General features: G+C 38.8%; 1 protein-coding gene and 1 long non-coding RNA gene across 4 annotated transcripts in view; one reads left to right on the forward strand and one right to left on the reverse strand.

The window, feature by feature from the left end:
• Positions 1–27,323, forward strand: part of bru3 (bruno 3) — a 394,704-nt gene that overhangs the window by 338,186 nt on the left and 29,195 nt on the right. The window contains 1 exon segment of the mRNA XM_068292297.1: positions 1,378–1,457. Coding sequence (XP_068148398.1) covers positions 1,378–1,457 — 80 coding nt within the window.
• The window catches only part of LOC137578745 (uncharacterized), a 317,816-nt gene that overhangs the window by 274,515 nt on the left and 15,978 nt on the right, over positions 1–27,323 (reverse strand). For all 3 annotated transcript variants that reach the window (XR_011032761.1, XR_011032762.1, XR_011032763.1), the window contains exon 2: positions 20,892–20,924. This is a non-coding gene — a long non-coding RNA (uncharacterized lncRNA). The remainder of the gene's footprint in view (positions 1–20,891; positions 20,925–27,323) is intronic.

A 27,323-nucleotide genomic window follows, 5' to 3' on the forward strand; every position in this document is an offset into this window, starting at 1 on the left:
AAACTTAAATCAAAGTTGATTTTGTGATCTTTTTTTGTTTCTTTTGTTGTTTACAAAGTCCTTTTCAACAACACAATAATAAAAATAAAAACAAGAAGAACTTTGACAAGAGAGCAAACACAAAAAAATAATAGGAAAGAGGCTTATAATTTTTATTTGTTTAAATATGTTGCTTTAGCAGTTTTCCCAACCAACTTATCAAACATTTTTCTCCATTCTCCCAGCTGCTGCTGCTCCTGCCCCTTCTCCGCTTCCTCTCTCTCTCTCTCCCTCTCTGGCCACATGGCAGCCTCCCACAAGAGTCCTTACTTTTTGCGGTTATGACTGTATATTAAATTAGCATAAATGATTTTTAATAATTATGCCATTGAAGAGGAGTCGTCTCTGCCACCTTGAACACCCACGCCCTCCCTTCCTTCTGCCCTTCCTTCCACCCCCCTCTTTCCATCATTGCAGCTGCCGCACAAATTACAAAATAATGAGCGTGAGCAAGTGCGAGAGATTTTTTTCTTTTTTTTTTCAATTTGTATATATATTCAGATTTTCTCTTTTTTTTTGTGTGAATTTTACATGCAAACGATTCGGGCCGACTATTATTTTTATATAAATGGGCGTTGATGATGGGCGTGTTGAATCTGATTCCATATTCTCTTTCGCCTTCCCATTCTCTCTTTCTCCCTCTCTCTGACTCCTTCTCTAGATGCCTCTTTCATGAATTCTTCGTCGTTGAACGAAAATGTATTTTAATTGCACTTAAAATTTTATTTAAATGGTCGGCACACATGTCGAGAGATCCAAAATGCTATAATGGCTGGACAGTATGGCCAGGGCGATGGGTGTGCATGTGGGAGCGCAGTGGGAGTTGGTTGGGAGAAACAATTTCACTTAAATTGGCATTTATGGTAGGTTTATGCATTGTTAAATTCAATATTATCGACGGCTTAAAAATGGTTAAAACTTTATGTGGAAAAAATTTTAATTTTTTCAACCCATCGAGAATTTACGCATTCAGCATTTGCTTATTAGCAAATTATCCTCTTAAAAATATCCTTTATTATAATGAATGATCAGTTTGGTACGATATGTACATTCATTGAGTGAATTTGATCAATAAACTAGGTCTTCTTTAACTCACTCTTTTGTTCAGTTATTCACTTTTTGTATTAGTTGACTGATTCACTTTCTCGGTTACTCATAGACAAAGGATCATTGCTTTCTTTGTGGTCCCTGATCAGTGTTAAAGTTACTTTGACTAACAGCGAACAAATTAGAGAGGAAGTAGTATTAAATTGGATTGTTAAACCCCTTTTCGTTTGGGCATTCTCCTCTTAGCTCTTTAACAACAATTAATAATATCAATTTTCTTGTTTTTTTCAGGCTGTGCTTTCGTTAAATTTGGTTCGCAACAGGAGGCTCAATCAGCAATAACCAATTTACACGGAAGTCAAACTATGCCGGTAAGTTCAAGAATCCATCTTATACATACATACATAGATAGATACATGCATACATCCATACATATACATACATACATATTTATGAAAATTGAAAGTATTTTTGGAATATTTCGACTGTTGTCGATTCTCACGCTGCTTTCACTTTTACATTTCGCTTGTTTCTCTAATAAGCAGCAACGTTGTGGGGGAATGGGGAGGAGGATGAACAGGAAAAAAATAACCTGAAAAAGTACTTAACAAACTTGAGTTAAGCTACAAGTGCCCCCTAAAAAAAAAAAAAAAAAAAACCTCCACGCAAGAGAAACTTTTTATGTTTTATAAATAAAATTAGAATTAAATTAAGGGAAATCAAGAGAAGAGATCGTTCTAGACCCAATTTCTGTTGTTGTTGTTGTGTTTGTTGTGACTTCATTATACCTTCTCTTTCTATGACAACAAGATTTTCAAGCCGGGAAGTATTCTTCGCTTTGCTTTTGGTTTGGTTTTTTTTATTTTTTTTTTTTATTTGGTTTTTGGTCGTTTTCTTCGTTTTGCTTGTGAAAAATAAATGAAATTTGCATGACACTTGAGTTATTTTGCACGTAAATTGCTTCTTTTGACAAACAAACAAGCAAATAGCAAGACTACGGGGTGGAGAAGGCAGGGCATTGGATGTGGAATGATGTAGGGTTGAAGCAAAAAGCGGGGGGGGAGGTGGAAGGCATTCTATGGCTGGGGCATTGTTGTATTTTCGGTGTTTACAGCCAAGTGCAGCAATTCCAAGTCTCTTCTTCACTCTCTCGCTTTCTCACTCTGTCTCTATCCTTCTCTATCCCACTCTCTTTTCACTCTTCAGTGGAAAACGAATTTTACATTTTCGGTTTTTTTGTGTGTGTATTTGCGGGTGTTCTTCTCTACGCTTTCTTCACTTCTATCAATCTCTTCCTCCCTCTCCCTTACACTCTCTATCTTTCTTTTCTCTCTCTCTCTCTCTCTCAGTCCCTCCCATACACACACACTTCTAAAACTGTTGTCGTCGCCATCGTTGTAGCTCGTTGCGCGGCATTTAAATTCAAATTCAAATATTGTTGATGAAATTTGTTGCTTAATTTGCAATTTAGATGCGTTTTTAAACAAACGCCACAGAGAAATCATGTGTTTACTTAGGCGGAAGTTGATGATGGCGATGATGATGATGATGATGATGATGAGGGAGATGGAAGGATGAAGAACAACCAAGAGTTGAGCGTAATTACACACAGGGAGTCTTTTCTTGCTATGTGAATGAAATCAATGTGTCTTGCCTGGAGGGTTTTCTCAAATTTTTCAACAGTTACAATTTAAAAAAGAAAACAAAAAATAAAGAGAAGAAACCTAAAGATATCTATCTATGTATATGCGAGGGTCAACCACTGAGTATTAAAGACCAAACACTGCAGTTCCAAAAGTCGTCAAATTTATCACTTGACTAACCCTCGCAAATTTTCGGATATCCTTAGTATAGGTATAGATGGTGGCGGCCCCCCTTTATAATTTTCCATAGACTACGACGCTGTAGCTTTGCAAATACACGCATACATACATACATATATCTAAGGCAAGAAACAAACTTCAAAAACGTAGCCTTAAGTAAGGCGCAACTACAAACAAAAACCCACATAGACCGACAACTTTATGACCAATTTCAAAAACCAAGCAAACAGTTTAGCCTCCAGCTAAAGCTCAAGTCGATTTTTCTTTATTTATTTATTTTACGTTTGTTTTTTTCTTTATTTCTTTCTATCAGTCTCCCTTTCATTTTTGGTGTTTGGTGGTTTTTTTCTCCTCTGTGTCACATTTTACAGTTGATTGCAGTCAATATAGAGCAAATCAAAGCCTAACCAGAGGCTATATCTTTAATATACAAATCTGTAAAAGGGTTGCCTTGATTAAAGAGAGATGATACACTTTCATTATGGACTATATCTATTACTCAATATATTATTATTATTTTTATAGCAAAAATTTGCTTAAAAGGAAAAGGAAAGGCACTTCTAATTGTATAGTTTGCTTTTAGGCGTTCAGTTAGGAGAAGAACTGTGAAAAAAAACATAGCTTTGCATATAATTTACAAGGGTCAGGATATTAAAGTTATTGCCAAAACAATGATTGATCAATGACAGGACTGACATTGTCTCCTTATCAATTAAGCTATTGGGTATGGGTTGGAGGACAATTTTTCATTACGGCCAAACACTTTTTGCACTGAAATCAAGCTCTGTCCTATGGTTTTGCTTGCTCTTCTACTACATGCACATTAACATTAACCATGGCAAAAACTGATATGCCTGAAGGCCTACAGCCAACTGCACTTTACTTCCAATTATGCCACGCCTATCACTCCAGCTACCACCGCCCAACGCCCACTCATACCACAGCTGAGCCCAGCTCAGCTCAGCTTTCTGGGCGCCCTAAGGCGTTACACGCTTGGAATGTCCAACTGCTTTTTGCCAGAGAGAGAATAGAGTGGAGTGGAGTGGAGTGGAGTCGAGTGGAGAGACTAACAACGACAGCTGCAATTTTTCACCTGGGCAATTTTTAAGATGAAAACGAAGAAGACTTTGGCAAATTGCTAGCTTGAACAGGATGAAAATAAAAAAAGAGACCCAGAGGGTGAGAAAATTAAGGGGTATGGGTGAGTTGAGGGGTAACGAAAAAAAGTGTACTAGTACTTGTTATTTCTTTCATTTTTTGTTAACTCTCTTGCCCTGTTTCGGTTTTTTTTTTATTGCCTGCCCCCTGCTTTTGCCGCCTGCTGCCTGAGCATTAAACATTTTAATGTCAGTTTGGCCCCTACTTTTCTCACTCTCTCTCTCCCTCTCTCTCTGTATGGATATATCTCTCTCTGCTCAGTTGTAATTGCAATTTGGCATTACGACTTGGTATCTTTACATGCTCTCACCTCAACCCATTCCCCTTTGCCCTACACTGTGTTTCTTACTCTTCTGGTAGTCAGGTAATTAGCGCTAAAACGATGGCAGCTGCTGCTGCTACTGCTGCTCCACCCACTCTGCTCCCGACCCTTCTTTGGCTGCTGTATGTTGTTAAGTTTTAAAATTTTTTTAGCTGCATACATTAATTATATGGCCCAAGTGTGCTGCTGCAGAAAAAAGAAAGGGCAGAATCAGTTGGGGGATAAAAATTGATTGCCTACCTGCAGGCGTCAAAGTTGCAAACCGCAAGTTAATTTCAAGCTTAACAAACTTTTCTGCTGCTGCTGTCCGTTTCGCCATTTTGTTTCTGGCTTTCATTTTGATGTACCAGAGAAAGCTTTTAACAAAAAAATTTGTTGTTTTCATTTTTTTTTTTTTGCGTTTTTCCTTAAGAAGCTTATGGAGCGCTCATTAAAAAGGAATTTACAGGCGAAATGGAGAAACTGGACTAGGAAGAGAAGCAGGCACTGAAAATGGTTACCGGCTTGAAGGAGGGCGCTGTAGGTGTAGGGGAAGGAGCTGGACGGGGCTTGGCATTCAGATTGGGAGACACCCTCACGATGGCCGTCACACGTTTCGTTGTTAATCTCTTGGCACTCCAACATGTTATAAGTCGCTTTTAGTGCGGTTTTGCCAGCGTTTTTTTCCTAAAAATAAAAAAGCCAACATAGACACAGAGAGAGAGAGAGAGATCAGAAGATCGGGGCTGAGGGGGTAACTGGAAAAACCAAAGCTAAAACTGAAAGAAAGAAAAAAGCTACGTAGAAAAGTTTACAGTTTACAGTTGTAAACAATAATTTCGTATTCACACAACACACACACACACACACACACACACACACACAAACACTTAACACACACATTTGCATAAGCCGCTGATGTGATTTTTTTTTCTTTTATGGGGTGGGGGAAAACATTCAGCTTAGATGTGGGCGTGGCTACGCTGAAAATGGTTGTTAATGAAAGTGCGAGCATGCATTAAAGCTCGTTCGTTCTTTTTTCTCTTTACATTTTTTTTTATTTTTTATTTTTGGAGCTAAATGCTTTTGATTGACGAAGCGCAAAAGCGCCCAAATGGAAGTAGAAATGATGTGTGGGAGCCAAGAGGGGTCACAGGGACAGCGTTGGTTGTTGTTGAAGAAGGAGGTGCTGGGTGGTGGGTCAGCCAAGCTTTGTGTGTGTGTGTTCGTGTGAGCAAATAAGTAAATATTTTAGAATTACCAAACACACAAAAAAAGCAAAGTAAGTCTCAGTCCTTTAGTTGTTGTTGTTGATGTTGTTGTTATTGTTATCGTTGTTGTTACGGAATAAATTAGGCAATTAGCATTTTGGGTAAATTATTTGTCAAAGGCTGGAAAGTACACATATATATATACATACAGTCTGATGATTTTTGCATAGAGCTAAGAGCGCAGCTGTGTTAAAGTCCAAAAGTCATGACATATCTCGCACAAACAGACTGGCTCCCAAAAGTGTGCTATAAAAATTATTTTAAGGTGCCCATATTAGAGAGTTTAAGGTGGGCATATTAGAGTGTCAGACCATTGCTAATCACGAATATATATATTTTGTTGTTAACTTCCAAACAAAACAATATATTTTATATAATATTTGTAAATTTTGTGTATTTTCTTTCTTTTGGCCATAATTTTTCAGTTTCCTTTTGATTCTATATGTTTAAGAAATTTATGCGCTTTATAAGGTTTAAATGTGTGTTTGCTTGGCTGACTTGAATGCGCTCATAAGTATGCTTTAGAAAATAAAAGAATACGAGCAAAATACACGTTGAAAGAAAGACACAATACGCACGCATTCAACCAACAACAACATCAACAACTAACAACAAACAACAGGAGAACAAGCCGGCAAACACACAATCAGGTTTCGCGCTACACCCAAGCCCCAAGTCCGCCCATCGCTTAACCCCCTCTTTCACACCTCCCAGCATATTTCTATACTGTTTGTTGCCTGAACTTCCTTTAGTTGTCCCAACCCGTTTCCCGCATTTGTGTTTTTTTTTTTCTTCTTCTTCTTTTTTTTTTTTTTTTTTGTTGCTATTGTTAGCAGCTGCTGCACATTAGAAATTCAACTTCTCTACGTCTACTTTTAGGCGCTGAACCAACAATGGCGTGTGAATTAAAATAGAAAGGCAAGCAAGCAGCAGCCCGCCAGCCGTCCAAGGCGCAAGGTGCCATACGAATGTGTTGTGTGGGCGTTGCTCAAGCGTTAAGAAGAATTTTCTTAGTTCTTCTTCTTGTCCTCCTGCTGTTACCGTCACTCATTCTCCAGAAACTTGGCGCCATATTGGACGCCATTTTTGTCAAGTCGCATTAAGGCGACAGTTCGTTCTGCTCGTCTGCCTCGTCGACAGCCAAAATTGAACGGCCAGCAGAATGAAATTGTTGTATAAATAAAAGCATAATTGATGCGAGCGGAAAGACACGCGAAGATGGGGGGCCACATTGGTGGGCATGATAAGGTGGGTGGGTGCCTGGATGGATGGATGGCTGGATAGAATGGGATGGTTTGGGAAAGACAGAGAACGAAACAAACAACATTCGCATATGTTGCGCCAATTCAGCCATGAGCAGCCGCACCAGCGAAAAAAAAGACGTAGCGAAACCAAAAAAATAAACGAGAGAAGTTCTTTTTGCATATTTTACGGCGTTCGCTCGCTTCTGCGAAATGACTGTGAAAACAGGTTCGCATATCATTTTTTCGTCTTCTCTTCTCTTTTCCATTTTTCTACGGTATTTTTTTTTTTTTCTTTTTTTTTTTGACTCGTATTTACTTTGCACTGTGTTCCCATCTTCTTTTATTGCCCATCTGAGTGTGTGTGTGTGTGTGTGTATGTTGTCAGCTTGCAGATTTCTTTATACTTGCTATACATATATATATGTATTTTTATACCCTTGCAAAAAGGGTATATTAATTTTGGTCAGAAGTGTGCAACGCATAGAACGAAGCATCTCCGACCATACAAAGTATATATATTCTTGATCAGCACGACGAGACGAGTTCAACTAGCCATGTCCGTCCGTCCGTCCGTCCGTCCGTCCGTCCGTCCGTCCGTCCGTCCGTCCGTCTGGATCAACGCAAACTCCTCATAGACCGTAAGAGCTGCAGAGCTGAAATTTTGCACATAGGCTTGTATATACTGCAGGCGTTGTATATCTCGGATTCAGCCGGATCGGACCACTATATCATATAGCTCCCATACAAACCCCAAAGTCACGAACAGTGAAAATAACTTCGTTATTTTCTATGCTATTATCGTGAAACTTAATATTAGAGAGTTTACTACGCCTATAAGCGACTATGCCATATTTGATCAAGATCGGGTGACTATATCATATAGCTCCCATACAAACGGCCAAGTCACGAACAGTGACTTTCTCAATAACTTCGTTATTTTCTGAGCTATTGTCGTGAAACTTAATATTAGAGAGTTTACTACGCCTATAAGCGACTATGCCAAATTTGATCAAGATCGGGTGACTATATAATATAGCTCCCATACAAACGGCCAAGTCACGAATAGTGACTTTCTCAATACCTTCGTTATTTTCTGAGCTATTGTCGTGAAACTTAATATTAGAGAGTTTACTACGCCTATAAGCGACTATGCCAAATTTGATCAAGATCAGGTGACTATATCATATAGCTCCCATAGGAACGATTGGTCGAAAACAGTGACTTTTGTAAATAACTTCGTTACTTTTAACGCGATTGCTTTTAAATTAAACATTTCTTAATTTAATATATATGTTAATGACTGTGCCGAATTTGATAAAGATCGGGTGACTATATCATATAGCTCCCATAGGAACGATCGGTGGAAAACAGTGACTTTGATCAATATCTTCGTTATTTCCTATGATTGTAGGCCTTTCTTTCTCAAGCTTAAACCTTTTTAGATAAAACGTTCTTCCACATTGATGGCTAATAGGTAAGGATAGAGTTACCAAAAAAGTTGCAAGGGTATACAAACTTTGACGCGGTCGAAGTTAGCCCCGGCCCTCTGGTTTTTTTTTGTTCTTACACATGGCGAGAAATTAATTTGAAATTTAAATGCGCATTGAGCACAAGACGCTTCTTTGATGATGATGAGATGCCTGAACAGGTTTTTTTTTTTTTTGTCTTCCTTGCTCCTTGTTTGGCTTGAAACATGTGTTTTTCTCTATGGATTGTGTATATCGCATAATGAGAGGGGCGTGAAAAAGAAAGAAACGAAAACCAAGTTCACACACACACAAGGATAGTACGTTGCTGTGGCATACTTTTGATTAGATATGTATTTAAATGGTTTTTATGCTGCGACCGGCAAAGGTCTAGGGCAACCAATGAAACTTAGATTTTAGATTCAAAAACAACTCAGAACAATAAGGATAACAAAGTGGATGCTTAGGAAAAGTGAAAAAGGGAATATTGGACTACTAAACTTTCGATAAAACAAAGCCAGTGTTTTGATTTTAGTTCAATTTAGAATACATTTGGTGCGAAAACCTTTACCCCCAAGCCTAATCATTACAAATAGCTCGTTTTCACAACTAATTTACTACTACTTAACACTTTTGCGCCTTGGCATATGCCAAAACCGAAAAACGTTGCCACACGTTCAATAAATCTTGTTCATCCGCCCACCGCCACCGACAGCGTCTTTAGTAATTCGTTGATGTTTAGCATATTAGACATGGGCACTCACTCCTGGACTCATGGGCTCACCCTTGCCATTTCTGTTTTTTTTTTTTTTTTGTCCATAACCATTGATATTGATTTGGTAGAATTTGGCAATCCACTCGGCCAAACTTTCAGCCTCCATCAATTTCAATTTTGGTTCAACGCGCGCCCAAGTCAAATCCAAACAACGCCTGCCACATACAATTTTTGGATATTGCCCCGCAGACATACAACGGCAGCAAAGGTAAAGGCAAGGCAAGGGGAGAATGAAGATGGGGCTGCGGCATAGGCATTTCTTTTTGGGTAAACTAATTTTCTTGCTCAATATCTTCACAGTGAAATTGGCACACGGCGAAGGCGGTGGCGGCAATCAAACGCACTCTCTGCACCCTCTTACATAAACACCTTTAGCCATAGCATACTTTTTGGTGGTTATACCTGCTTTGCTATTGACATCACGTTCGACTTAAGACACAAAATGAACTTTATTTTGTTCCTCTTTACCCAAAAAAATAAAGAATTTCTTGAATTCTAAAAAGTTTCCTTTTAGGTTCATAAACAAGAGTCATTTGCAACGCCCGTCATAAAAGCTAGAGAGACAGGAAGAGAGAGAGAGAGATAAATAGTCTTCTTTTTTGGCTGGTTTTACTTATAAATTTTCAGTTCTCCTTACACCCTTTGCTTGACTTGTTGTTTCTTATTTCTTCTTGCTCGTATGTCATTAAAAACTGACATCAAGTCATGTCACCAAGACATAAAAACGCTGCTGCAGCTGCTCAACAATTTGTTGCTTTTTCTCTTTTAATAGACTTGCTTAAGGGCAAACATTTTGGCGGCAAGGTGGCAACAATGTCTTCAATGCCTCCAGCTTTACTCTACTCTGCTCTGCTCCTTTCTCGGTTAGCTGCTCTTTTTTTTCGTTTTCGTTTGTTTCGTCTCAGGCTGGCTACGTGCTGCAACTGCATTTCGAGCTGTCCAATGTGGCGGCTACTTAATTTAATGCACGTCTGTTTGCATAAACCCAAACCTTATTGAATCGACGAACAACGTACGGCGTAGAGCGCACAGCGAATGGCGAATGGTGAACGCATCATCAATGTATGGGCACGTTCTCAGTTGATGAGCAAACTTCAATTCGCTTGCCAAAACGAAGAACGGCGGAAGCAGAAGAAGGAGTTGAGTTTTACCAGTTTTCAGACTCGAAGCATAAACTTTAATGAGCCGCACGAACTGTCCAGAACTGGCAGCAGCAGCACCAGCAGATGAGAGCTGACGTGGAAAAAGAAACCGCCCCGAAGCGAGTAAGAGAAATTGAATGCTGACGTGATTTTGGCACAAAATTGTTGCATACTTTCCGGGGAGGGCTTTGATGTCTTTTAGAGCAAACAATGCCAAGACGAATAATGTTTTAAATTAAAAATTTCTGTTAGAGCTAATAGACTGTTAAATATAATAGAACTTCATTCCTTTCACTTCCCTTACGCTCCGCTCTTACAAAATATTTTATGCATCAAATATTGCATTTCTTTAAATGCTTGCCACTTTAAACACTTTCTTGTTTTTGATTTTTTCAAGTATTTCTTTTTTTTTTTTTGTTTTTTGTTCGAAATTGTCAATTTTCATGTTTGCCTCTTGCAAGAAACTTTTCTGTCAACTGTTTGTGAAAAGTTTCTTTTGTTTGCTTCATTTCATGGCATACCTTGAGGCGGTCTCCAATGTATTTTTTGGCTTTTGCTTTTAACTTAATAGTGTTGCTGCATACCATACCTATGAATAAACCGAGACTTTAAAGGTTTTTGGAAGAGAACCCTTTTTAGATTTTTATCACACTCACACAGAGAGAGGAAGAGAGAAAGTAAGATGAAGGAGGGAGAAAGGGAAGCTGAACAGCAAAGCACTTCAAGTTAAGGGGGAAGGCACAGCCTTTTTGTCGTTTTACGTGCCAATGATGACAATTGGTTTTCTTTCTTTAGACGAGGCTTCGATTTTCCGTTTTCTTTTTATTTGGCTCTCTTTTTTTTTTTTTTTTTTTGCTCTGCTTGCTTTCTTGGTTTTTTGTGCTTCTTTTTTTGTTTTGTTTTGTTTTGCACGTCGTCGTCGTCGTGCACAGTTTTTCGCCGCTTGTCTACAATTTCAATAAAATTTTATTAACGAATTCCGGCGAATGGTCGGCGAACGGAATCGGCGATGACAAGGCAAGAAGAACTTGGCTTGGTTGGGAGGAAAACACACGAACCCGAATCGATATTATTATTACAATAACAACGAGCAGGCAAGGCAGTCAGACAGGCAGGACACGGAACACGGACACAGGACACAGGACAGGAATATGAAGGGACCAGGGAATAGGAATGGTACTGAGACTGAGACCAAGCATTGGCGGATGGCGAATGGCGGGTAGCAATTGCCTGTCAGCATTGTACTTGTCGATTTTGCAGCTTACTTTGCTGGCATTGCATACTTTTTAAGGCGCTTTGACAATTCTTTTTATCTGCGCCCAGGACACACGACGATGGCGCAAGGACTTGGCTTGTTTGTTTGTCATTTACGCCGCCTTACCACTCCGCCCTCCATCCCTCTTATCCCTTCCCCAAGACTCACTTATACTCTCCATATTGGCAAAGTTGAAAGCCCGCAGTTCAATTCTCAATGGCGCAGCAGTTTTTTCTTTCCTTTCTTTCTAATGGCAGCGTTTCCGCTACGTCGCGCCACCGCCACCGTCTTCCCAAAAAAAAAAAAATGAAAAAAAAAACCCGAAACGGAAAAAAAGTTGACATCAATTTTGTGTTCAAATTTTATTATTTTCATCTTCATTTTCACAGTACCCGAAAATCTATAATTGTATTTATGTCAACTTTTTCTCTTTTCTCATTTTTTTCCTGGGTTTTTTTTTTTTTTTTAAATAGATGATGTGCTTAGTGGGGGCGTGGCTTTATAATAATGACTTTGCTTTTGTGATAACGACTTACGGAAATGTTTGGGCATGTCATTAGCGTTTCTCCTCAAGGAATTTGTCTTGAAATCATATTATTAATAGAGAGATAGAGCGAAAAGAAGTGCTACGGGGGAGAGAGACAACTGTAGAGCAAAAATTTATTGGGGCGCCAGAAAGTATGCAAAGCAGTTACTAAAGCTATGCAAATTTATGTGCAAACTTGTAATGCAATATATAAATTAAATGTATATACATACATACACTCCAATGTGTGTCTAGAAAAGAGAGAGAGAGGGGACAAAGAAAGTGGCGGGTAATTCATGAGCAATGTAAGTACTTAACTTCCTTCCTTTTTTTTTTTTTACTTTTCTTCCAAAGAGTGGAAATAGTTTGGTGACTGACGCAAATTGTTATGAGTTATACAAGTCCTTAATGTGGTCAACCCAATTTAAAAAAAAAAAGAAATATTTTATTTGGATGTTGGCGAATTTAAAAAGAATTTACGTGATTAAAGAATGGCCACAAAATATGGTCTCATTTTGGTTTCAACTATTCAAAAACAATAATAAAGATGGACTCTTCATTAAACATTCAAGACCAAGCCGACCTAACCAAATTCGGAAATCTTTTACATACAAAAAGCCTTAGAACTGTAAATAATCATAATTTCTTGATATTAAAGAAGTTGATCGCAAAAAAGTTATACTCTGGGCCGATTCGGAGTGCAGGTCGTCTCAAAGATTTATGCCATCATTTGGGCCAAATTTTACAATATATTGTGTGTGGCTTATTGTGGCTATATAAATGCAAGGTCTTAAGTTTCAATAAATCTGCGCTAGCTTGCTTTGCATTACTCTTGGCCTTAATTCTTTGTTACTTTTAATTAGCCTCAGTCTTCAGGGCGCCTGCAGCACATTAATTTCCATATTACTCACTCTCTCACTCTATCAGCCATGGCTCTTCAATCAACAATTTGTTAAGCTACGCACCGCACCGGATCGGCCCCAGGTCCGATGTCCGAGGTGGAGAAGAGAACACAGCTGTGCAAACAGAAGGCTGACGGGCACAAAAATTATCCATAGTACTGAGTGAGCCGGCCAGCAAGTGGCCAGCCAATAAATTATGCGTCAACGCCTGTGTCTAGGCTTTAAAACCAACATACATACAAACATACAACAGCAAAAACGGAAACACACAAAAAATAAAAGAAAAAAAAATTCAACATAATTTTTGCAACTAATCCCGCAGGCCGCCGCATTAATATTTATATAAAACAAATTTATGGCAAAATAATGGGTAGACTGTGGCGAGAGGAAGGAGAATGGAAGGGACCCATTCCATGAACGGGCGAACGAAGAGCGAACAGCGAATGCATTTGTTGTGACACATTAATGCAGACAGAGAATGTCGCACAAATTAAAATCAAACGCTAAGCTGGGGCTTAATTTAATTATACAAAAATAAAATGTCAGTAACTCAATTAAATTTTAATACAACTGCTGTGACCCCGGACGAAAACGCGTTGGGTCGGTTGGTCGGTTCGTCTGTTGGTCTGTTCGGTGTCTCAGTGTCCGGAAAGAGGCTAAGCTAAACTAACATTGGGGTCTCTCGACCGAGGCGCAGTAAAAATAAATTTTCATTTGCAATTTCAATCAGCGCTAATCCTTGGCCAAGCGCATGCGGCTGCCCCATATCCTACTACTACGACTACCCACCCACCCACTACAGCCTCTTCTTCACCCTCTCTGTCTCTCCTTCTCTCTCTCTCTCTCTCTCCTTCTCATCCATCCACTTGCGTTTGCTGCGTGATTTTTGTAGCCTAACTGCAGGCGTTTGTTTCTGATGCCAGCGTGCGGTAGGTGGGCGATGGGAGACGGGGGCTAGCTGGCTTAAAAGTGCAAACAAAATTAAGCACGTACGTAGCTCTCACTGGTCTATCGTAGTCCATGGCGAGATTAAAGCTGTCCAAACTGCGTGAGACACAATATATCCTTATCAAGGCGTCGGGTTTGGTTTCGTTTCGTTTGGTTCGCCTCTTGGTATGAGTTGGTTTTGGAGGATCAGACAGTTGTTATTGTTGTTGTTGTTGTTGCTGTTGCTGTTGTATGTTTGCGACAATAATTCTCAATTTAAAGTGGGCCCGAGACACAAAATGAAAACATTTACAAGGCGAATGCTACGTGAACGTGGACGACTGTCCAGGCTTCCCTTCTCCTCCCCTCTATAGCTGCTAGCTGCTAGCCTTTAATCCCTTGTCGATTAAGTAAATGCCTGCAACGTTTCTACATTGCTTTGTAGAACGTTTTTTTTTTTTTTTTTTGTTTGTTGTTTTTGTCTTTGTCCTCCTGCAGAGACATGCCGGACAGTTCATTGGGATTAAAAGATTTCGATTGTGGATATTTTTGTTTTGGTCTCATTTGTTGCATACTTTAAGGCTAAGGCCAAATCAATCTATCTAAGACTCTGACACAAGAAAGTTGCCTAAGTAATGAAAATTGAAAGCTCCCAAATGTATGCAATATCAAGTTAAAAAATACGAAATGAATTAAAAATTCTTCTTTTTTGGAAAAAGAGATGGGAGTTTTTGCTGTTATATTTTATTATTGTTGTTGTATTTCTTTTTTTTTGGTTGAGCAAGCGTCAAGTTTTGACAGCTGTCAGGCAACTCGCGAGTTGCCATGCTCATGAAATATTTATAAGTGAAGTGAAATTTTAATATACCCCAAGCATCTCCTATTACTCCTTTTCAAAGTTCTGATGTCTCTGTCTCTGTTGCTGTCGCTGTCGCTGCTTCTGCTGCCGCTGCTGCTGCGTAATTTATATGCTATTTACTAATTTTTGGTAATTTCCTTAATGTCCTTTTCTCTGTAAGTCTCTGTTCTATCTGTTTTTGGCAAAAAAGGAAGCGAGCCGTAGCTGAAATAACAAGAAACCGGCCCCCAGGGCACTCTCGATAGTTTTCTCGGCTTGGTGAAGCGAACAACACAGTAGAGAAAAAGGAAAAAACACACACACAAACATAGAGAGAGAGCGAGTGAGAGAGAGAGTGTATGGGGAGTGGTACTAGATTTTGTAGGGAGTAAAATTTTTGGTACGTATGTTTGATAAAAGTTCAAAACCCTGAACTTTGAGCATGTTTAAACAACGCAGAACGCAAAAATGCTGCCGGCTATTTTAGTTGCACGTTCTACTCTTGTCTCCATCTCCTATGTTGCCGCTCCCGCTTCCACTCTTGCTACTTCCGCAACCTCTCTACCTCTAGTTTCTCGCTCTAAATCTGCCATGCCATTCCGCTTCCGTTTCCCTCCATTGTCCATTGGCATTGTGTTGTTTGGCACAAAACTTTCCTCCTCATGTGTTTCGTTACAGTTTTTGGGGTACTGAGCTAAGCTCAGACATACAGACAGGCAGGCAGACAGACAGACAGTCAAACGAACGTACAGAAGGGATGAGTACGGGGAGAAATGAATAGATGAAGGAACAGTAAGGAGGGTCTCACTGGGAGGAGTAAGAGAGAAAGATTGGGTGAGTACCCAGGACCGGCAAAATTTAATCTCTTAAAAAAGTGTCTACGGCTTGATACGGAAATATTGTTTGTGACGCACTTTTGGCACTAATGTCTGCCGACTTCCGTCTATATAGTTTGCCTGTTTTGTTGTTCTTGTTGTTGCCCGCTGCCTGAAGGCGTTCGAGGCGTCGCCTTAATGCTTTTTAGCAGCTTTTTGCTTTTGCTTTTTGTGTTGCCGTTGCTGTTAGTTGTAGTTTCCAGGCTAGCCAACTTGATTACAGTTGATAGTTTTTGGTTTTTAGAAAACTTCAAATTTGTTCTTTTTCCCCATCTTTTTCCCTCTTTCCACTTCTTAGTTTTTCATTGTTGTTGCTGTGTCTTTGGGCACAAAGTCAAAAATGTGTTTAGATACTAAAGTACAGTTTGGTTTTCCGTATTATTTATATAAATTAAAGGTAACGACTTTTATATGGACAGAACAACTTTGCTTTGACAGAAAATAAACCAAATTTACCGCAATTTAAGTCACATTATTTTTTTAAATTATCATTATTTGGTACCTACATAATCTTTGGCTTATTAAGAAATTACTTCAGACATGGCAATTTTCTTGTTTTTTTTTTTTTTTGCCCATTCCAACTATTTGCTATATGGCTAACAATATAAAATAATGTTCTCAGCATTAGCAACTGACCCCGCACCGCGCCGCCCTTCTCTGTTTCTGACCTGCCCCGCTCCTAAGTAAATATGTAAGCCGAGCGCCACTTTTTTTTTTTTTGTTAATAATAAAAAATTTCATTATTTCAGAGCGAAAATTATTTAGCAAGAAGAACATACAACGTTTTTAATTAAAAAATCCTTTGGTCAAGCAATTACAAACGGCAAAAAGCAGGGCAACTGACAGAGGGGAGGTGATGAGGGGGAGTAACGTTAGGGATCGGGCTACATTAAAACAAACACCAAGGAGTGAATGAGAGAGGGAGACCCACACAATGTGGGACTTGGACCCTTGTTGGCACATTATTAAAGCAATATGTATTACAAACTAAGCTTTCATCTTTTTTCTCGTTTCGGTGTAATTTTTTTTTCGGTTGGTGACCTAAGTAAATATTAATAATACATATTTATAATGGAGATTGTTGGTGGCACGAAAGGGGGAGGAGGTCAGTGGAAGGGGGGGCGGGTTGCCTGCGGGACTATTTGCACATAATTCCTGTAATGCATAATTATGATAGAGCCATATATGTATGTATATATGTATATATACCACGTACAACACAAACCTGGGATTATCGAATTGTAAATGTGTGTGTGTGTGTGTGTGTGTGTGTGTGTGTGCAAGCACCACTTAAGAACGTTTTTGTATCTAAATCGAGTGGGTGGTGTCTCTCTATCTGGCATTGTTTTCTCATTCTCAATGCTCTCATCATCTGCATATCGTAAGTCTTTTTGGTCTAGAAGGCCATTTGCTGTTAAATTTATGGCACACTTTTAGGCGCACTGTCATTACAATTAAGCCTAGGCCGAGGCTTACTTAAAAATTACATAAATTTTGCTTTATGTTCGACACACACACACACAGTTTGTTGAGATGTAGAAAGCCTAAGCCCAGGCAATCTTTTAAAAACCCATCCATAAAGTATGCAATTAAATTTTCACTTAAACGATTATCACATAAATCCCCCCCACACACATACAGACGCACACACACAGACACACATGAAACAGAGGCCAGAGTCAAACGTGTTTGCATTTAAATTAAAAGAGCCATTTTTCTTCAAGAGAGCAAAAAAGGTGGGCTTGGTTGAAGCGAACCACAAAAGCTACACACGAGACGCCCACCTTATGATAAGGCCATTACAATCTACCGACCACGTATGTGTGTGTGTATGCACCCTGTGAACCGCAAAACGCCTAGCACGTACGGCCAGGACTACAATTCCCTCTCCCTCTCTCTCTCTCTATATCTATATCTTTGAACGACTACGACTTGGCCAGGCCAAACCGAGCCAACGTTGTATATATTTGCTTATGTTAATTGCCGTTGAATCCATTTCCATTAAGATGCAAGTCCTGCCACTGACGATAATTCCACACACACATACACACACTCGCTGAGAAGGGGAAGCATAATTGCTTACAGCACAAAAGTATGCCTTGACCAAGGCAAACGTTAAGCTCGACCAACGACAACGACAACGTTGCTTTTCAATATGCACAGCAATATCCTTTGGTAAACACACACACACACACAGAGACACACATACGCACACAGTGCCCATAGAAGAGGAGCAGGCTTTGCCATTTTACTAAAAGAAAAATAGAAAAAAAAAAGTAAAACCCAACAACAAAAATTATAACACTGAAACCCCAGCATACCAAGTGGGGCACACAACTAATGCCAAGAGATAGAGATACAGAGACAAAGAGGGAGAAAGAGAGAGAGAGAGAGTAAGAGATATAGATGAGGAGGGTCTTCTCTTATGGTACGTGCTCTTACATATTAGTAAACTTCATAATTTTTAATTGATACATTAAATTTCGTGCAAATATTGGTACTGTCTATCGTCTGCCCGTTGCCTGAGACTAGCAGAGAAATTGTTCTCCTCGGACTTCATAATGATCATCATCATCGTTAACATCGTCGTCGTCGTCGTCATCATCTTGAGTGACAGCTTAACGATGTAAAGCCCAGTTTATTATGCACGGCTGGGTTGCTGGAGGATTAGTTACAACAACTACAGTCCTGGTCCTGGTTCTGGGTCTCGAGCAAAATATTTAGGCAATGTTTGCATTTTATTTGACATTTAGACACAATTTTTGATGGGAATTGTTTAAGAAATCTTTTTTTTCAATCAGGCACTCTTAAGAGGTCTTTGGTTAGTTTTTAAAAACCAGATCCAATAACCCTTCTTACCCTTTAATGGAACACACATTACTTTGCTCCCTTTTTTTTAAGGAGGTCGGGAGTCGGCAGAGAGCAAAGTGAAAAAGAGAGAAAAAAATTTTTTTGTTTTCAGCTGAAAAGTAGGCAACATAATTTCGTCTTATTTGCCAACTGGTTTTACCAACTGTCTAGAGCAACACTCAAAAGCAATTTACCCGCATTGACTTTGCTTTTGGCTCTTGCCTTTTATATATATATATATTTAATTTTTTTTTTTTTGTTGTAATTTTTTCGGCACTCAACCGCAAATGCATTTCAACGTAAAGTTTTTAAACAAATATTTGTACAACTTGCAGTCGAATCAGGCTTGGGGCTTTTCTTTCAGTTTTCTGGACTGAGTTTTTTTTTAACTTTTTGTTTTTTGCGGGCGAAAAGGGTTGGGCGAAGAGGCACGGGGCAGGCGGCAGGACATTCAAACAATGCAACCCAGGAGTCCAGACCGGGGCCAGCCAGCCATAAAATGAGCAGCGAAACGGTATGCAACAGTGTTTTTTGTGCTCACTTGTATCTGTGCACACGCTCCTTTCATATTTGCAGCCATGGACGGTGGGCGGAGGAGGCTCCGAGGGGGCTCGAAGGCGATGTCAGAGGAAAGGCAAACAAATGGCACAAAAATTTATTTGCAACTGTTGCGGCCCAGAGAGAACTTGGGCAGAAGCAGTAGCAACTCCATGAAATGAATGTCCTTTTGATTTTGTTCAACGAGCCTAGCGAAGTGACTCAATTCAGTGCGGCGGCAGCACACGGCAGCGACGTGCAGGAAGGAGAACATTGGGGTATTCCGACTTGGTCTTTTGTTTTACGGTTTGCATTCTTTTTGAATGCCTACAACTTCCCGTTCTCATTGAGAGAGGGACAGAGGGAGTTGGTCGCTGTTTTCTTCCTTCCTTTACTTTTCTTTTCTTTACATTTCTTTTCTTTCTTTGCGTGCTCCTCTCTCTCTATAGGTGTGTGTGTGTGTAGGAATGTTTTAATTTGTTTTCCTATCCGCCTGCACGCTTTTTGCTTCATTTTTATTGCTTTGCCACAGGCTCTGTTTGATTGTTTGCCTCTGCCACTTGTTCCTTCCGCCAACCCTAGGCATGGTGTTTGCATTCATGACACACGATACGACGCTAGGCATGCCGTTAAACCTCTATACACACATACACACACACAGGCACAAACACACACACATGCACACACATTTGTACAAATACATATGTATGTACAATGTATGTGTATATTCTTTTTGTTTTTATTGTTTGTTATGATGATTAATTGAAGTCATAATATGGCGAGAATTTCAATTTCTTTCCCGCATATAAACCGACACACTTTTATCTACAATATTTCTATATATGTATGTATGTATGTATGTATGTGCGAAAAGCAAAAAACAGAAAAAAATATTTAATTAAAACATTTCACTTATTTACTTGTTTCTTCTTTCTTCTCATTGCAGGTAAGTTTCCGCTCACTTGTCTCACTCTGGCATTTGCCGCGTAAAGACGTAAGTCCATTTTGTCTAATGAAGAAAATCATGCTTAAGCAAGTACAGTTGCCTCCGCTGCCGTCGCACGCTTTTGTATTTAATTACAGAAGCAACTATCTTTCAATTATTTACACCTGCAACAAAAACCGAAGCACCTAGAAACAACCCACCCACTGACTGTCCCATCTGTGCGTCTTGCCCTTGCCTTTGCCTTTGCCTCGACATGGCTTGGTGTCTGCACTTCCAAACAAAATATATATCCGCTCTTTACATTGATTACCCCGGCATGGTAGTCGAGTCGAGTTGAGTCGGAGTCGAGTCCTTTTGCCCACTTGACGACCGCGCCCACTTTCGATAATTAATTGCAGACATCAGTTGCAGTTGCTTGCGCGTTCTCTCTTACTCTCGCGAATGTTTTTTTTTTTTGTTTTTGGGTCTCTAGGCGCCACTCCCCTCCCATCAATTTGTCTCACTGTTCGCTGCTGTGTTTTGTGTAGCAGCAGCAGCAACAGCAACCAATTGTTTTTAGGGCGAGTAGTGAACTGAAGTGAAGTGCAATTACAAATGCAACTCAAGTAGTTGCCCAGCCGAAAAACAACTACAAAAACAGACAGACAACACAGGAAAAGAGAATGCTATTAGTTGGAGTGACACAGGCAAATAAGAGCCAGGTAGAACGAACGAACGAACAAACGAATCCAAAACAAAAACAAGAAAAAGAAACACACACACACAACAACAACAACAAAAAAATCAACCAAAATGAAGAAAAAGAGAATGAGAAATATGCAACGAATTGTAAGAAAATCACTTGCAGAGGACAAGATTCTAAAGCATTAAAGCGTGCGAGTTAAACTTTCAGCATGCCAATGCCAATCCTCAAAAAGTATGCTATCATTTATATGAATATGCACAGAAATAAAATGTTAAATTACTTACCCACACTTCAACTTGTGGTATTCCTGGAGCGATCTGCAAAATGAAAATGATTCATGATGTTTATTAACTATGTATTTAAGAGTGAATTCAGCTTAAAATTCGACTGCATTTATTTAAACTTTCTTTTTCAAAGTAAAAATTTCACAACCGAGAATTTAATAACGATTAAATTAACTCTTACAAAATGTGCCAGCCTTAAAGTATGCTTTAAGAACCCAGTTTTCAGGTAACCAGCTGCAAGGCATAAAAAGGACTAGGGTAAATTCTAGGAACACAATGAGCGCAAATCTTTCTGCACTCGAAACCAGAAAAAAGGAAGACAAACAACAAAAGAAAAACAAAAGCAGAAAAAAAGTATGCAAAACAAATAAATAACAATTAATTAACGCTTGCACTTTCGCTGGTAAACGTTTAGCATTTCTTTTGTTGCTTTTTGGTTATGGTTTTTGAAAAGCTTTAACGTGTTGGGAACATCTCTGCTCTGTACTTACACTAACCCACAGGGTTCACCTTTGAAATTAAGTTGGAATTTCAAATTACCCACACACACACACACACACGCACACACCTATAGGGTTAGAGACGGAGAGTGGAGAGTGAGACGTGCAGTAACGTAGTCTACTTTCGTGCTGTTGGCGGAATTTAATTAAAAGAATTGTAAATGTTGCCTGGTGGCACTTTGCCTTCAGCCGTCTTTGCTGGTATTCGCCTTTGCTTTCGGTTTTTATTATTTCTGCTTTTTGTGTTTTTTGTTTTTTTTTGCTTCTTTTTGCCTTTTAAGTTGGTAATTAAAGTCAGAGTCAGCAACAGCAACAGCAACAGCAGCAGCGGGTCCATGCAGTAAATAAATGCAGCCTCAGCCCTAAAGTATGCAACCTGCCTGACTAATTGCATTTTATGAATATTGCATTAAAATGAAGGCAAGATAAATGGCCACCAAGTGGTTAAGTGGTTTGTTGTTGCTTTTGCCTTGTCTCTCCTCCTTCTCCTACTGACTTCCTCCCTCTCTCCCACTCTCTCTCGCTCACTCGGTCTCTAGCTAGCTATATCCACAAAAGTCAAAAGTTGAACCCTCAGGTGTGTCACCAGTGCATTAGATTAATGAAATGTTTTGTGTGTGTGTGTGTGTGTGTGCGCGCGGCTCTTCGGCATGGCGCTAGAAGCGAACCCTTTTCCAATAAATGCCAAATTAATTAAAAAATACAACGCTAAAGTAAAGAGAAAAACCAGCAAACTCAAGCAAACCCCGAAAAAAACTTGAGACACACAATGAGTGTTCTTTCTCCCTCTCTCTCTCTCTCTCTTTCTCTTGTTGTTTCTGCTTTCTTCTCTTTATCTCTATATATATTTTTTTTTCTTCCTCAACTTAAAAGTGTTAATTAAAAATTGTTTCACAGTTTAGCTGCGAAAACGAAAATTGAAAAAGGGCAAAAAGGAAGTGGAAAGAGGCTTCAGATGTATATATGTATAATATATATATGTTATATGTATATATACATATATATATCTTTTTCATTCCGTGTTTTTTTTTTTTTTTTTGCCTTATTTTTTCATTAGCTAGCTACAATTTTGAAAGCGAAAGAAAACCCAAGTGTATTTATCTTAGACCTCCAGCCATTCTCCAATCTAGACCCCTTCATTTCCTTCCATCCCTCGTTTCTTCCATCACCCACAACTTGTAGTTGCAATTGTCGAGACAAAATGAAAAAAGAAAACGAAATTTGGCCATATCACAGCATTGCCTTTTGGGGTCGAGAGTTTAGCTCCGCTGAAGCAAAGCGTTGCAAGAAGGATCTCCTTTCGCATTTCGGTATCTGCATCTGTTGTAATTGCAACACACTTAAACCGCTTCGCTAGTCATTGGATGTTGCAAGTTCCAAGCAATTGTAAGACAATTAGCTAGCATTTCTTTTCCCTCATCCTTTCATCTCTCAACCGTTCCACTGGATCTTGAAACGACAATTGAATACACACAGAAGCAGAGAGAAGCAAGTTAACAAAAACAAAAAAGAGTTAATTGAAGATTGGCAAAAGGGAAAACTTCAAACATGACAAATGATATTTGTCTGATAAGAAGCGAAAAAGAGTTTATCCTGCAAATTAAAGCAAACTGCTATAAATTTGGCCACTATACGTCACTTTGATGTTGGTCTCTGACTTGGCAAACACAGTGCAGAGTACATTTATTCAATTAAACCAATTAGGTTTTTGATTAAGACATAATCTCACCCTTGAGACGCGATATGGAATCAGTCAATCGTTTAAAACACCAAATTTGAAAATTTAACACACAACATATGGATAATTAAGAATTTCTGGTTGGCAAAATTTAATTTGAAATTTAAATGCAAACAAAATGATACTCTAACACGGTCAGAGAGTGTTTTGAATATGTGTCGCAATTCCTCGAGTTGCAAGAATTGTTAGTGAGAGTATGTCCACAAGTCGCTTAAGTCCCTTGGTATCTGTTTTCTTTCTATTTTAATTGTAATATTCCATAAGCTAAATATTTTCTAGGAAATTTCGCAAGCAGCAAACGAACGGAAAGCCATAGCCATGGCCATAGGAGAAGAAAACCCTTTCCTTGGCGAAACTTTCTATTTGAGTTTTTCATTTAAGGCCTGGCCTGAGACTGAGAGCAGTGAAAATCTGCAAGTGGTTAGAGATGGGAAACTTGAGGCGGGCGGCGGCATTATCATCTCTGTTGCTATGCCACGATTTTCCCTGCTCCTTGTTTCGTTCTCCCTATTTCTCTTTCCCATCTTCTATGGGTTTTTCTTTTCCGTTTTTTTTCTCCTTCTTCTTCTTATTTTTTGGTTGTTTATCTTGCACTGCGTGTTTTTAATTTTGCGCGTTTCGCTTGTTCTAATTGAAAGCCGCCGCCGTTGCCACCGCTTTGTATGTATGTATGTGTGTGTGTGGGAGAGCCAAGGATGTGAAGTTTTGTAGGAGCGTTGCTTGTCTTGTGTTTGTCTTAACATTTATAAGTGAGTCCCCTCTAACCATCTTTGGTACTCTCTCTTTCTCTCTCTGTATGTGTGTGTCTCTCTAACCAATTTCATTCGCGTTCCCCTTTCTTCCTACCAATTTCCTTAGCTCGTAGATAAATAATTTACTTTTTGCGCACTAAGGCACAAACAAACAAATAAGCAAGCAAACAAACAAACAAACAGAACACATAAAACAACATGGAACGAACGTAAAACGGAACTAAAAAGCAAAAGCAAAAATTGCCATCGAAAAAGAGAGAGAGTCCAGAGAGAGGGGAAGGTGATGGACGGAGGATGTTGGCATATCTTTCACTCACAATAAATATTTATATGTGTGTGTCTGTGTGTGTGTGTGTGTATGTTTGCTTATAATATAAAATATATATACAGATATTTGTTGCTGTTGTTGCTTTTGTTATTCTTTGCACCCTTTTTTCTGTTGCGTTGGCCCTTAGGGGGTTTACCCTTTCTTTCTTCCTTCGTTTTTTTTTTTATTTTGGTTGTTGCTTGCTTTTACTGTGCCTTCGCCTTTTTCTTTTAAATTAAAAATTAAGTTTATTTAGCTGAGGCTCATTCTTTTCGTGTGTTTTTTGTTGCCCTTGAAGGCGTCATGACCTTGTGGGCGTGGTCATACTTTAACCGACCAAAAAAAGGAAAAACAAAAACTATGCAAATGTTGCACATGAGCAGAAAGTACAGAGAGCTGCAGTAAAAGAAGAATTCATAGCATAATTTATGGCGCAGCAGCAGCAACAATAACAGACAACTACAATTTGCCTTGTGTAAAAGCATGTGATTTGTCTTTGGTTTTGTAGCAAGGACACAGACAGGACATTCGCCTGCCTGCTTGCCTGCCTGCTTGCCTGACTGACTGACTGTATGTATGTATGTATATGTATATAGTAGTTTTTTCTTTCTGTTTTGGGTTTTCTTTTTTTTTCTGTTTTTGGGGAGAGAATAGTGAGTCTAATGTCAACAACAGACGATGCTCGGAGAGGACTCTGTCGCCCATTTTGACGAAATAGACAAATTTGCGTTTTGTTGCAACAAAATGCCCTGAATGTGGCAGGCAGCAGGCAGAGCTGCTGCTGCTCCTTCTTGTCCTTGTTGTCCTGGGCACATGCATTTCCCATGCAATAAATCATATGCAGGAGAGCGACAGTGGCGCAACCAAAGCAACATCAACATCAACAACAGCAACAATAATAGCAAAAACAATGTTGCGGCAAAAAGTTTGCTGTTGTGTCGACAATAGACCACACCTCCCTTTCCCCGCCTTTCTCTGTCTCTCTTTCTCTCTATCTCTGACCTCCTAAACTCGCTGCTGAGTCTTTCAGTTTTTGCTTTTGGTATGTGACAAATACATAAATTTGCCAAAAATGTCGCCGCCTTTCAAAAAATTTTGAGCTGGCAATTTGAAACATTTTTTGTTTTGTTTTGTTTTCGTTTGTTTTTTTTTTTTTTCTGCGCTACCTTGCTGCTGCATGCCCAGGAAGGAAACTGCTGAACACCGTGTGGCATTTAAAGTAAAAAGCCTGACGACGCGTTAGAGCCATAAATCATACATATGAAGGGGCCATAAAAAAAAAGAGAAGAACAAAAAAAAACGAAGTGAAAAAGGACGGAAGAAAATAGAACTTAAGGGTTGATATTCAAATATGTTTTTGCCACAGGTTGATGGTCTGAGGAACGGTTGAAGTTGCTCAATAAAATTGTTAAACATTTAAATTAACAAGCGAAAGCATTTAAATTGAAAGGACATCAGAGACATCAGAGAGTCCTGTTTAGAGCAGAGTAAATAGATAATCTCTCACAAGTGTGGATGCTCTCGTAAAATAGTTAATGGCATTAAAATTTGCGGCCTATCGAGAATCCAACTATTTGTCTTAAATATCTTAACGCCTTGCTGCACCTGGCATTAAAAATGGCCACTTTTTTGTTGTTGTTGTTGCTTTTGGATATTTTCTTGTTGTTATTGTTGTGGTTGTTTTTTTTTACGTCTTTTTTTTAGTTATACTTCATGTTAATTAATTTTGCAATTAAATATGCATTTATGGCCTGGACGCGAATATAATTCATTGGCTAGTATATACCTATATTATCGTATCTATCCTCCCTCTATATACCTCTCTGCCCCCTATCTCTCTCTGTCTCTATATATATATATACATGATTATGCCAGTTTCAATATACTGCTGCTATATCTGTGGCCTCTTATTTATACGATATTTTGTATAATTGTATATTTTTGTGCATGTTTTTAGCCAACGGCCATGTTGACACATGTTTGAAATGTAAATAAATAATGCCACCGACAAACGGACAGACACAACGACGACGACGACAACAACAACATACAGGACAACAAGGACGTTGTCTGAGCGGGGGCAACGGTGAAAACATTCAGACAGATAGACACTGCCCAGATATACATAAATATATATATATATATATATATATATATACATATTCAAATAAATAAATATTAATGGTTTTTCGACCAGGCAGGCAGTCAGGCAAGCAGGCGCAAATGATTTTCATGTAATTAAACAAATAGCTAATTATTTTTGATTTTTAATTAAAATGCATTTTGGCCGCAAGCAAACGTAGACAAACATACCTTTCTATCTACTTACATATATACACATACACATATATGTATGTATGTGTGTTTGCCTGCCTGTTTATTTGTATATACATATACATATGAGCCAACCAGTTTGGTCAAGAAATATTGTCCAAAAATATATATTCCAAGTGATCAAAAAACAATCAGAAAATCAGTAAAATTATTATTACTATTATTTATATGCAGATTGAGTTGTTGTTGTTATTGTCGCCGTTTCCAATTTGTGGCGAATGTGGTATAAGAGAGACAGAGAAAGAGAGAGAGGGAGAAAAATGTGAGTTGTGTTTGATTGTAGGGAAAATGCATTTGCAGCTCATCAATTTTATGCAGAAAATTTTCATATCATTATTTGTGTTTGTGTTAATGAAAATGCATAAATAAAATACCAAATTACATTAATAGCATTTTGTTTTCCTATATTTACTCGGGAGTGGATTTTTAAACAAGAGAATCAAACAATTATTTAACAATGTTTTTCGTTTATTTTGTGGAAAAAAAAAACTAGGAAGCTAGTCATTTTCTTTTTAATTGAATACTTTCAATCAAAAGAAAAGTAAATCTTGGTGATTTAACTAAATGAAAAGAGTTTCTGATAGATCTAAACCTAAAGCCCAGTTTATTGTCTTGAAATGCCAAATGGATATTGGCCAAGACGTTTCTATCTGAATTGAATTTCTGTTTCTAGTCGACTTCATTGCACAGCTGTTGCTACTTTTGCTGCTGCTGCAGAGGGCAAAACCTTTTGCCTAAGCCTAAACATTAATCAAAATGCCTAGCACCTACTTTACTCGGTTTATACATATTTAATCTAGC

The sequence above is a fragment of the Drosophila tropicalis genome, unplaced genomic scaffold (assembly GCF_018151085.1).
Source record: "Drosophila tropicalis isolate 14030-0801.00 unplaced genomic scaffold, ASM1815108v1 contig_694, whole genome shotgun sequence".
NCBI lineage: Eukaryota > Metazoa > Arthropoda > Insecta > Diptera > Drosophilidae > Drosophila > Drosophila tropicalis.